This window comes from Mercenaria mercenaria, chromosome 13 (assembly GCF_021730395.1).
Source record: "Mercenaria mercenaria strain notata chromosome 13, MADL_Memer_1, whole genome shotgun sequence".
Lineage (NCBI taxonomy): Eukaryota > Metazoa > Mollusca > Bivalvia > Venerida > Veneridae > Mercenaria > Mercenaria mercenaria.
This window is the reverse complement of record NC_069373.1, coordinates 11,738,049-11,750,695: the sequence shown is the minus strand read 5'-3', so window position 1 is coordinate 11,750,695 and position 12,647 is coordinate 11,738,049. Positions and strand designations below refer to the sequence as shown.

General features: G+C 34.7%; 1 protein-coding gene across 2 annotated transcripts in view; it reads right to left on the bottom strand.

The window, feature by feature from the left end:
* Positions 1-618: 618 nt before the first annotated feature.
* The window catches only part of LOC123529843 (protein espinas-like), an 84,060-nt gene continuing 72,031 nt past the window's right edge, over positions 619-12,647 (bottom strand). For both annotated transcript variants that reach the window (XM_045310393.2, XM_053521175.1), the window contains 3 exons: positions 11,550-11,801; positions 9,886-10,089; positions 619-9,287 (listed from right to left, as the gene is read on the bottom strand). In XM_045310393.2, coding sequence (XP_045166328.2) covers positions 7,860-9,287; positions 9,886-10,089; positions 11,550-11,801 — 1,884 coding nt within the window. In that variant the 3' untranslated portion in view covers positions 619-7,859. The remainder of the gene's footprint in view (positions 9,288-9,885; positions 10,090-11,549; positions 11,802-12,647) is intronic.

Sequence of the window (12,647 nt, the reverse complement as noted above, 5' to 3'; positions counted from 1 at the left end):
CATAAATTAATACAGCACGTTATTTTATTGGAAAGACTGCAGAATATATTAATATTCAATTATATTTGCTTTCATTGAAGATTGAACACTTCAATGATTTCATTGCTAGGTCATAATGGGAAATGAATATTAACAAAATCTACAAAGCTTTACATTGCCAGCATAACCTTTTTACAAATGTCAGACATTTGCGGTTTTGCATTTTGCAGCACTGAAACTCTAAGATCTTCTTTAGAAGTACAATGGTTGTGAATTAAATGTCCCCAGCGCGTGATATATCATGTCCCCCTAAGAGCAATGACAAATTATAATCACTTTCATTGTCACTGTTGATGGTTTAAGACATTGAAAAAGAAAATTATCTAACTTTTGTAATTAAATACCAGTATGTCACATGACTATATCATACTTCATATCTCCTGGCCTAGAGGCTGCAGTTAGATAACCAAGGGAGACAAATGTCCCCTATCACAACTGACCAAATACACTACTATGGATTGTCCTCCATCTTTCTTGGACTTTAACAGTGTACACCACTGTAAACAAGTATAAACATTTCTAAATGATTCAGCAATATTTTATGAATATGCGACTCTGTGAAACAAAAAACAACTTGAATTTTCTTTTCAATTTTAATACTGCATAAATAAACATAATACAAATGAAACATGTACCCTTTATTAGGATAAACAATACTACAATACAATCTTTGATTATTAAGGCAGAGTATTATAACATTTGCCATTACTCTGGGGAGGAATATGTTCAGTATATTTGACCAGCAGTGTCTACTTGATTTATGCATAAAATTCAACAAATCTGTAACCAATCTATCATACACAATCGTTCTCGAATTTGTCAAAGTCTAAGCCTATTTCAACATATATATTTTTTTAAACAATGAGGCAAAACTGCTAAATACGATTAGGTTTTAGTATTATCAACAGAAAACAGAGAAGAGCAAGGAAGTTACACATCTTAAGTACTATAATTTATGACTGTATAATATCTGGTTTAAACATTTTTACAGACCCAACAACAAAATTCATTACATAGTAATTTTTTCTCCAAAATTTCCAAAGTAAAAAATGGATTAAACTATGTGTCATTATTTTTATCATTCATTGATATTTACTTGTCACTTTAAGTGGTTACAATCAGCTATGTCAGAATGAGGTTGTTTGGTTGTTTAACAACAGCAGTCATACTACAGTAACTATCAGAAAAGGAATGAAAACTCTTACTGAGACTGAATCTTTTCAACAAATTGTGCATCCCTTGTGCAATGGCAATACATAAGTCCCCTACCAGTGAAAAAAAACAATTTTACTTGACCTTAAATAGTGACCTTGACCTTTGACTGACAACCATGGGTCACATGTGTGACACATAGTCTAATCATGGGGAACATTTCTGTGTAGTAATGAAAAAATCTTTCAATGCAATTGATGGAGAAGAAACAAATTTTTTCTTCACCTTAAACAGTGACCTTGACCTTTGACCGACAAGCACAGATCATGTGTTGACACATTGTCTCATCATGGGGAATGTTTGTATGTAGCACTAAGATAATCCATCAATGCATATAAAATTATAGAGCAGAAACAATTTTTACTTGACCTTCAATAGTGACCTTGACCTTTGAACTACAAGCACAAGTCATGTATGTACATAATCTACATAATTGCCCTCTATTACCATACATACAAGTTTTACAAACCTAGCTTGAATAATTTTTGAATAATTGCAGGATCCAGATTTGTGGACAGACGGAGGGCATTCCTGTAGTCCTCTTCTGTGTTCCACTGGTAGGGGACTAGTAACATTTCACAGCTAAGTTCTAATGTTATGCATGTTCGATATGTCGCAGTATTTATATTATTATTTAAGTGTACCGTGTCATTTACTTGAAAGCTTACTGGTTGCTATGCTGAATTTGACAAAAACAAATGTTCTTGCCAATTATCTAAGTAATTAACTCATTCTATAGTGTTTGATATAACAAGTGTAGTTTAATACCTCAACACTGAACTGCCTGTTTACACCTACATAGTTTACATTCTCTGGAGTCAAAATAACATAACATAATTAAGAAATATTATCATTACATACACAGTAACTTAATTTTGTAGAATTAGCTATTTGCTGCCATATTAAAGGTGCTTTTTACAACCTGTCAACGAAAGATATTTCTTCATCAAATTGGAAGGTATCATTCTACTGGAAGACATAACTGGACTGTATTTGGTAACAACATTAGATATAAACTGTGTAAAGAAACCAAATTCTTCTATACATAACAAGCACCTCTGTCTTATGACTTAATTTCACAGTTCTCTTACTGCTTTGAAAGCCAAACAGTCTTTTTATCAATTTGAAATAAAATACCTGAAACTGATTAGATTTTATTACATTTATCCAGATTTGAATTTGACTTCGGAAATAATATATAGACAAACCTTGTTTTAATATATTTATACACAACAATAAAGGAGCATAATTTTGACATAATAAAAGCAAGAGTCGTGTAACTTGTCCTGCGAGTTCTTCTTATGATGCCCTAGACATTTGTGAAGTTTGAAAAAATTTGGCCCTGTAGTTTTCAAGAAACCTGCTAACAAACAAAACTTCTGCAACCTTGGCACAAGAGTGACAAAAAACTCTACTAGCTGAAAAAGTTCAGTCAAGCTAAAAGATAGCTGGAGACAATAGAGCAGTTATCATCAGTTAAAAAAAATCTGCTAAAATAAATACTGAGTAAAACTGTTTGATTGTACTGCTATAATTTCATAAATAAAATGTTTTGATTGATCCATTAATCCATGATTTTGCCCATTTTGTTTTTAAAAAAAAAAAGTACATAGAATATTACAAAGATACAGTTTTTAAGATGTAAAACTATGGGACGATCGTTAGATCAGTGAAATTCATGAAACAATTAATTGTAAGTGACTAACATTATTTAATTATTTCTTGTACAGCCAACCTCAAAAATATCTTTTCTGTCCCCTCCCCTGACCATGCCTTTGAGGACCGAGCAGAAAGGTTCTTTCTAGTCTAATACATTTGCTGTTATGAAAATATAAAATATCTGATACAAAATCAGTCTGTGTCAACTGCATATTATAAATAACATCTCTTTTACAGCCAGAAACAGCTCTTTAGCAGTTTGATTTCCATGTAACAATATTGAAACGAATAAGATTCTTTCAGAGTTAGAACCATCATAATGTACTGCTTTCACAGCTATGATAAAATATTTTCTGTAGCAGCAGCAGGGGAAATAAACAATATTTTACTTTAGACCTCTAACTACGACTGTCACAGGAGCGAAAAATAATACCCCCACAATATGGCCTTGTCACAGAAGTATGGCAACCATAAGTTAGAAAGGGGCCATAACTATGTCAAACAAGAGCACCACCTTGCGGGTGCAGACGCTCCTCTGATTTTTTTGTCTCTGTATAATAGAAATATTGACCTACCCATGATTTTCCAAGTCCAAAAGGGGCCATAATTCTTGCAAAAAGCAATGCAGAGTTACGGTACTTCCTGTGCAGTGTCAGCCTTTAATGGCAAATAACTGCTCCAAGTTTTAAAGCAATAGCTTTGACCGTAAAGGAGAAAAGCTGATCTAAACATAAAACTTAACCAAGAAATCTGATATTTTCTAAGTCTAAAAAAGGGGCCATTATTCTTGCAAAACGCAGGATGGAGTCATGTTTCTTGCTGTACAGAGTCAGCTTTTGTTGGTGAACAAGTGTTGCAAGTTTTAAAACAACAGCTTTGATAGTTTAGGAGAAAAGCTGACCTAAACATAAAACTTAACCAAGAAATCTTATTTTCTAAGTCCAAAAGGGGCCATAATTCTTGCAAAAAGCAGAATGGAGTTATGTTTCCTGCTGTACAGAGTCAACTTTTGATGGTGAACAAATCTTGCAAGTTTCAAAGCAATAGCTTAAATTGTTTAGGAGAAAAGTTGACCTAAACATAAAACTTAACCAAGATATCTGATATTTTCTAAGTCCAAAAGGGGCCATAATTCTTGCAAAAAGCAGGACGGAGTTATGTTTCTTACTGTACAGAGTCAGCTAATGATGGTGAACAAGTGTTGCATGTTTTAAAGCAATAGCTTTGATAGTTAGGAGAAAAGATGACCTAAACATAAAAATTAACCAGGCAACGCCAACGCCAATCAAGTGATGACAATAACTCAACTTTTTTTTCTCAAAAAAAAAAAAACAGATGAGCTAAAAATGGTGGTTTGTAGGCAAAGTCGAAGTTGACCTGTATTTTATGATGTTACACCTGTGTACCAAATTTTATTTAAATCTGTCAAGCCTTTCATGAGTTATTGTCCGAAAACCATCAGTTTAGTTGGAAAGGTGCAACAACTACGACAAAAATTGATGGTTTGTAGCCAAAGTCAAACTTGACCTGTATTTTATGATGTAACACCTGTGTACCAATATTTATTTAATTCTGTCAAGCCTTTCATGAATTATTGTCTGGAAACCATGAAAACCAACAGACTGACCGACAAGCTCACTCCTATATATCCCCCCAAAATTGGGGGTATAATTAATTTTACTTGCCAACAATACAGGCAGAAAACTAGCCCTGCCTTCTTACACATGTTTAACAAAGTGAAAGTAACAAGTGCTAACATATTTACCACTGGAACAAATCTGAACATCTTAAAATATTGCATAGAAAAATTGTTTGTTTGTACATTCTGTGCAACTAGCTTTAACAATGTGTGGAATTAAGGAAAAATACAAAATATTTCATTTTCTCAGCTCAAAATCTAGAACAATATAAAACTATAACAGAATAAAGTTTACAAAATGTTAGCACACCTGGTGACTTAATATAAAACAAACTCTTGCTATAAGTATGAAACAATGTCCAGAGGTTGAGATTTAATACTTGGGAAGCTGCATGTACCTGGTCCATTTTCATAATGCATTTTTGAAGTGACATGCTGTGACAGAATCCAGAACAGAGATTTTTTTTACTGAATTTACTGAATTTACCCATCGAGGGTTATACATTAGAACAAGAGCACCGCCTTGCGGGTGCTGACGCTCATCTGATTTTTTTTGTATAATAGAAATATTGTCCTACCCATGATTTTCTAAATCTAAAAAGGGCCATCACTCTTGCAAAAAGCAGGATAGAGTTATGTTTCTTGATGTACAGTGTCCACTTATGATGGTGAAAAACTGTTGCAAGTTTTAAAGCAATAGCTTTGATAGTTTATGAGAAAAGTTGACTTAAACATAATATTCAACCAAGAAGTCCAAAAGGGGCAATAATTATTGCAAAAAGCAGGATGGGAGTTATGTTGCTTGCTGTACAGGGTCAGCTTATGATGGTGAACAAGAGTTGCAAGTTTTAAAGCAATAGCTTTGATAGTTTTAGAGAAAAAGTTGACCTAAACATAAAACTTAACCAAGAAATCTGATATTTTCTAAGTCCAAAAGGGGCCATAAATCTTGCAAAAAGCAGGATGGAGTTATGTTTCTTGCTGTACAGGGTCAACTTATGATGGTGAACAAGTGTTGCAAGTTTTAAAGGAATAGGCTTTGATAGTTTAGGATAAAAGCTGACCTAAACATAAAACTTAACCAAGAAAACTGATTTTCTAAGTCCAAAAGGGGCAATAATTCTTGCAAAAAGCAAGATGGAGTTATGTTTCTTGATGTACAGGGTCTGCTTATGATGGTGAACAAGTATTCCAAGTTTCAAAGCAAAAGCTTTGATAGTTTAGGAGAAAAGTTGACCTAAACATAAAACTTAACCAAGAAATCTGATATTTTCTAAGTACAAAAGGGACCATAAATCTTGCAAAAAGCAAGATGGAGTTATGTTTCTTGCTACACAGGGTCAGCTTATGATGGTGAACAAGTATTCCAAGTTTCAAAGCAATAGCTTTGATAGTTTAGGAGAAAAGCTGACCTAAACATAAAACTTAACCAGGCAACGCCTACGCCGACGCCGACAACCGCTCAAGTGATGACAATAACTCATCATTTTTTTTCAAAAAATCAGATGAGCTAAAAACACATGTAAAACCTATTCCTGAAGTATATATAGTGAAGATTTATTTGTAACAGGACTATAATTGGTTCAATCAAAACACAATTCGTCACCTTAGCGCAAAAAGTGAATAAGTCCTTCTTTAAGTCAATGCAGTTATCCACTTCTTGCGTTGCGGTGACTAATTTTGTCAAGTCAAACATCACTAGATATCATGATTTCCTATGGACAGGTACACATACAAGTACAGAAATCTCGATCTATTCTAACAATTACAAGTACAGTTAACCCTCAGCCTGCTGGTGGCAAGTGATTCTGTCTTTGCGACCAGTGCTGAGCAAGATCAGCAGTCTGATCATGGTCTGCACTGTTCACCATTCAGTCAGTATCTTTTTGGCACCCTTTTTAACAGTTAAGGGTACTGTCCAAATTGAAAGATGGACAAGTTTGTTATAGAAATTTAGCAGGGTAAGGGGTAAATTAAACGTCATTGCTTGAGGGTGCAAGGGAGAGCAAAATACAGGATTTATCCATGGTTTCAAGTGCAGAAAATGTTAGGAAATCACATGCAAGCCTGCAAGCTGAGGTCCTAAATGCACAAGTAAGTTGTATTTCATTGTTTGTGTCAGATATCTCTTCAACTATATGCTAGAATAAGATGTTTTGTATCAATCTGAATGATTACGTAACTGCATTACACAGCAGCAGCTGAATATGAACACAAATATTTAATATCATAATATTTATAAACAGTTTAATTCTGGATGCTTTTCTATCAAAATGGCAGGTCATCAAAAAAAAAAAAAAAAAAAACAAAAGGTGAGTTATGAAAACATGCATAGATGATTACAGTCCCATTCATTTTGCTTTCTTAAAGCTGGTAATAATAAACTTAATAGACCTTCCAGAAATTGGATTAAACATAAAATAACTAGGTCAGACTTCAATCTGACATGCACTTACTAGTTCAAGGAGATACTTTCAAATATAATTTACAACTACAGTGAATTTGTCAATGTCATAGTAAATATTCATTGTAATATTCATGTAAAAAGATCTGCATAAAATTTAAATAATTTTTAAATAAGGCTTGAAAAGGTTGCACAAGAAATCAAAACACTTCATACAATTCCCTTATTGCTTATTTTCATCTCTTTTTAAACTATATTAGTATACAAAAAATAAAGAGCAAAGTTTGTTCAATTATTCCAAAACAAATTTAGTTTCTGATTTATGTGTGTATATAACACCATAAAGGTCCTTATGTGCTAACATGCTTTTTTTTTTCTTTACAAGTTTACAGAAGATTATCAAGATTTCATCTACAAGTTTTCTGGGCATGATCTATACTTATGTAACCCATCCCACAGGGTAAGTGACAGTAAAATCATAAAGTTGACTTAATCATGCAGTATACAACACTTGGTTAATATTGAACTACTAGCCTGATGAAACTCTATATGGATTTTAAAATGCCTGTCAATATACGCTTTTTACTAGTAAAAAATTACCAATATACATTATGAGCTTGCTAATTTCTTTGAATGGCATTCATTATAACACTGGTAATTTCAGTTACTGATTCAGATTTATACAGTGTGTAAAAATTCAACACCTTTTAAAAAAAAACAAAGAGTATGTTTGTGTCACTGCACGTAAAATCAAGTTCATTAATAAATATCAAAGTTAAATCATAAACAAAATATCACAAGTATTTAGCCTTTATATACAGTAGGCACAAGGTACATAAATTAAATCACTTAAATATATAACAATGTATAAAACACACAGAGTTGTAAAAACAAGCACAGTTTTAACTATGAAATAGTACAATTTTTATCCTTTTTCCCTTTATGCCTACGAACTGGTCGTCCTAATGTGGCACATTTATTTCCAGCAAATCCAAAGCTATCTACATAAGTAATTCTTGGGGCCCCTTTATTTGGACTATCATAATAATAATCAAAGTCATCTTCCGAGTCACTTGAGCTTGAGCACGTGCTGCACGTACTACATGAGTCTTCATAATGATCAACACCCCGATCCATCGACATTGACAGTTCTGAAGTGCGAGACATATTGGGATTTGTATTTTTCAAAATTTTCTTTCTTTCCATTTCACTTGAATGACTAGACTGACCAAGCATTGATGCCCGACCTTCAAAACTACGACTCCGTGGATATCTTCCATGACGACGGTGATGAGATTTTCCATTTGGAGGGCGTGATATCGGGTTCATTTTCTCCTCATCAGGCAATGGTAACTCATTAATATCCTCAGATGGGGTACGGCCTGATACATTCCTTAATTCAGGAAAAGACCTATTAGCACATCCACTTTGTCCAGTAATTTTTTTGGGCTTTCCACCATTGTAAGGTTGAATAAAATTAGTTGGCACATCCGGGTGATAATAATTAGCTTGCGCATTTCCACTAAATTTTACACCAAGGTTTTTCTCCGAGCCAGATCTACTTCTACTAATGCTCCGACTTCGGGAGCCGGAACTATTGCTGTCTCTTTCAGAACCACTCCGCTGAAGTCGTTCTTTAGATAAGTCAGGCATTGATAATTGTGAAAGTCTTTTCTTTTTGGCATCATGCATTGGAAGAGCATCTACTAAACCATCCATATTTATTTCATAACCAGACATTTCAAGTCTAGCTTTTGTTGGCGGCTCGTACAAGCCTGGAGCATAAACTTCACTGTTACTACTAGTTGCATAACCTTGATCGCGGTCAGACGATGGACAACTCTCTGGTATTGTGTACTGTTGCCGTAATACTTCCTGTAGGGCCATTACGCTACTTTCTTGCATTGCATGACTCACAGGTGAGCCAAGACGGATATTACTTATATCTTGCATATAATCCTCGGCCCGTCGTGGTGTTTGTGTATTCAGAGAACCTGCCCTCGAGCAAGCTGCTGAACAGTATATAACTCCATGTTTTGGCAGAAACGGCTGTCCCAGAAGTGATTTTTGACAAGTATGACATTTAAAACAGTGTGGTGTGGCATGCCAGTGTTGACCTTCATGTGTCATCTGACCTTGATCCACACCTATATGTTCTCCACATGTATCACAGAACTCCGCAAACATACGTTCAAAACAAACACAACAAAATGGCCGTCCTTCTCTCATAATGTATCTTTGCCCGCCAAGCTGAGCGTCACACTCAAAGCACGAGAAATGTTTCATATGCCAGCTGCGGCCTTCTGCCTCAGTACACTCATCAGCAAATATTATCTGTAAATTTTCAAAAGTAAAACTTTTAGCACAACATATCATTTCTTAACTTTATTTATCTTGTCAAAGTTAAAATACCAAGCTGATACATGTTTATTTTCTCATTTAACTAATTGGATTCAGTAGAAAGGACAACTTTTACCGACAAAATCAACAATGGAGCCAGCCCCAGGATAATATCAATATAATCAGGCAAATGTCTGGCTCCTAGGAAAATTTGAAATGCTAAAATCTTGTTTCAAGATCTTGTTTTATAATATAATTATGGAAGTGTCTTTTCTTCTCAGACAATCTAACTGACAGAAAAACTGTAGATGCCTTGGAACTGAATTCTGATAAATGAGTGTTTCCTGATTCAATGCATGTTTTGCTTTTTTATTTGATATAACATCAACTTAACTTTTCATTGATTATAAATTTTGTCCTTAATTATTATTCTATTAGATAAGATTATTTTATTTCAGTAACCATTATATGAAGGCAGAATGCAGATGAAGAGATACTGAAGATAACTTGAAGATTTAAATCTTATTCAAAGATTGAATACAGATTGATTGACTGATTGATTGATTGATTGATGAGTTGACTGACTGATTACCTCATCACAAGCTGCGCATCTTGGTTTGATGATTTCGGCATGATGACGACCACAATACAACTGTCCATCTCTGTAGAAATATATCAGATCTACCAAGAGTTCATCACATGTCATACACACGAAACAAGCCGGGTGCCAGAACCTATCTGTACCACACCGGGAGGCAAACACTGCTATATCTCCACCAGATATCATACCTTTACACTGAAATTGGAAAAAAATAACACTTAAGGCAATCAAGGGGAGTTATCAAAGAAAAATTATTAACAGAATCATGAATGGTTACTTCCCTTACATACAAATAAAATAACATAAGTTTTTTATTCCCTAAAGATACCGTAATATACTGTAGACCTAGAAATGGTTTCGCACAATCTAAGTAAGTGACTCGTGATCGGTGTGCATCTCCGTGAAATTTTGTAGTACGAAAACTACCAGCTATCGTGAAAACGCAAATGTTTGTATTTTTCATTAGTAATCAGCTGCAACACTTCTCCCTGATATATACTAATTGTGTGTATCAGTACTAAAAAAGTTTAATCATGTATAATAATTTCATTTAGATATATCATTTACATATTTATTAAATAAATCCCATGAGGCTGTAATAAATGAAGACCAGTGGCAGTAATTAGTTTTGACTGACATGTGAAAAAACAAAATAAGGGCATAATTATGTAAAATTAGGAATTGCAATTTTTTCTCTTGTCTCATTGTCGTAATGTACATTATGCTTTCCTTTCCATTTAACACCTGCTCAAAGTTTGCAGAATGGATTGAAGCATCAACTTCACTTGTGAATGCATCGTATGATCAATAGGATCATCTTTAGCAGTACTCTTATCTTAATTATTATTATTATACCAGATTTATATAGCGCCCTTTTCATGATCGATTTCACGTTCAAAGGCGCTTTACATAGTTCAAATGCAGCCACACAGGGCGTATAATTCATCCTCTACTAGTACAGACACAGAGCGATCTGACCAGAGGGACAGAGTAAGACAAAGCCCCCACGACAGAGAGATCAGAAATCAGATACAGGCTTGTCCGGCTAACTTAGCCTAGCTCGTTGTGAATAGACAGCCTGGTTCTTTGAAGTGCCCAGTGTATAGCACTGATACATGCAAGAACTGCCTGGGTTCCTGACCAGTACACCTCTAGTTGGGTGGGAAACACTGAAAAGCGTTTCTGAAAATTCCCGAGTAGCTGCCGGGGATCCAACCCCCGACCTCAGGATTGGAAGGCCAGTGTGCAAACCACCAAGCTATCCGTCCACCTACAATCCGTTTTGGTTTCTTTTGGCATTACAAAATTGCGTACAGACATATTGCACTGATTTTTGTGTACACTCATACTAGTATACTATGATTTGTGTATTGTGGAACATGAATTTCGCTTACGATCACACAGCGTGGTAGTTTGAAAAATGTGTTAAGGATAAGTGACTTGTTATTTATGCAAATTATGTCCACTCTTACCTTTAATTTTGCCTGTGACTGTTTGTTACGTACTAAAGCTATCAAATTTTTGCATATTTCGCGTCCGATGTATACTGCAAATCTTTGTAGCTGCTAAGTTGCCTGTCATCATAAAAATGTGAAATATAGTGTTTACGAATGTTTCTAGGATTACAGTATAAAAAAGCTGGTAAAATGACAAACCTTGGAGCAGACTCCTCCTTGCATTGTGAGAGGGAGTGGTCGTACATTTCCTCGCCCCAGAGATTCACGTTTTCTCTGTGCACTGAACATACGCAACTCGTGTTTTTCCTCCTCGCTGAGACTGTTACAGTAACGGACTTCATTGTCATGCGGAGGTAGCTGTTGCAACAACTGTCGTACCCTATACTTCTCCCCTAGACTGTTCAAATATGGTACCTTCTCTTCCGGTAATGCACGAAAATACTGATGCACCTGAAAATAGACAAAATATATTCATTTAATTAGTGATTATGTAAACATAATTATACAGTATTCCCAAGACCTTAACTAAAACCAAAGCATAATTATATCCCAACCAATTTAACCTTTAGCGCCTGCTAACTTTCTAAAATGGACTGGTCCATCCAAACTGGGCAATACCATTTATTATTTGAAGGGGTGTTCACCGATAACTTATTGACTGAATAACAACCAGTGCAGACCATGCAGGCTGATCTTGTTCTGCACTGGTCACAAAGGCAGAATCACTTGCCCCAAGCAGCCTACAGGTTAAACATATTCATTTCTGAAAACTATGTACAAATTTTGATACAAAAAACCTGGTACCACAGCTGCTGTACTCCACAACAATGACATTTCATGAATCCTATTGTATGAATACAAACAACTTTTACAAGGATATTCAGTTTTCATGCCTGGCTGAATAGCATCATTAACAAACCCAATTAAGTTACATGCAGATACAATCTTGCAAAATTCAGCTGTGTTTTCAAATACCTCCATTTTATGTTTAGGAGTTTAAATTACCGTAGTGTTTAGCACCACTGTACATCTGTCTGTCACAAAAAAATATTAGTTTTCAAAATATACATACAATTCAAAATGTATACATTAAAATGAAAAAAATACCCCTTATCATTCACTGTGTGTTTTACAATGTTACCAAAAAAACTTGTTCCTATGATAACAGAAGAAGATATGCCAATTATCTGTACAAATAGCACACAGGTGTAATTTTCACTGCTATAAATGTAGGTAACACTGTATTTCACTAACAACCAATTACTATAATGACTTCATAAATCCACAGTGATTATA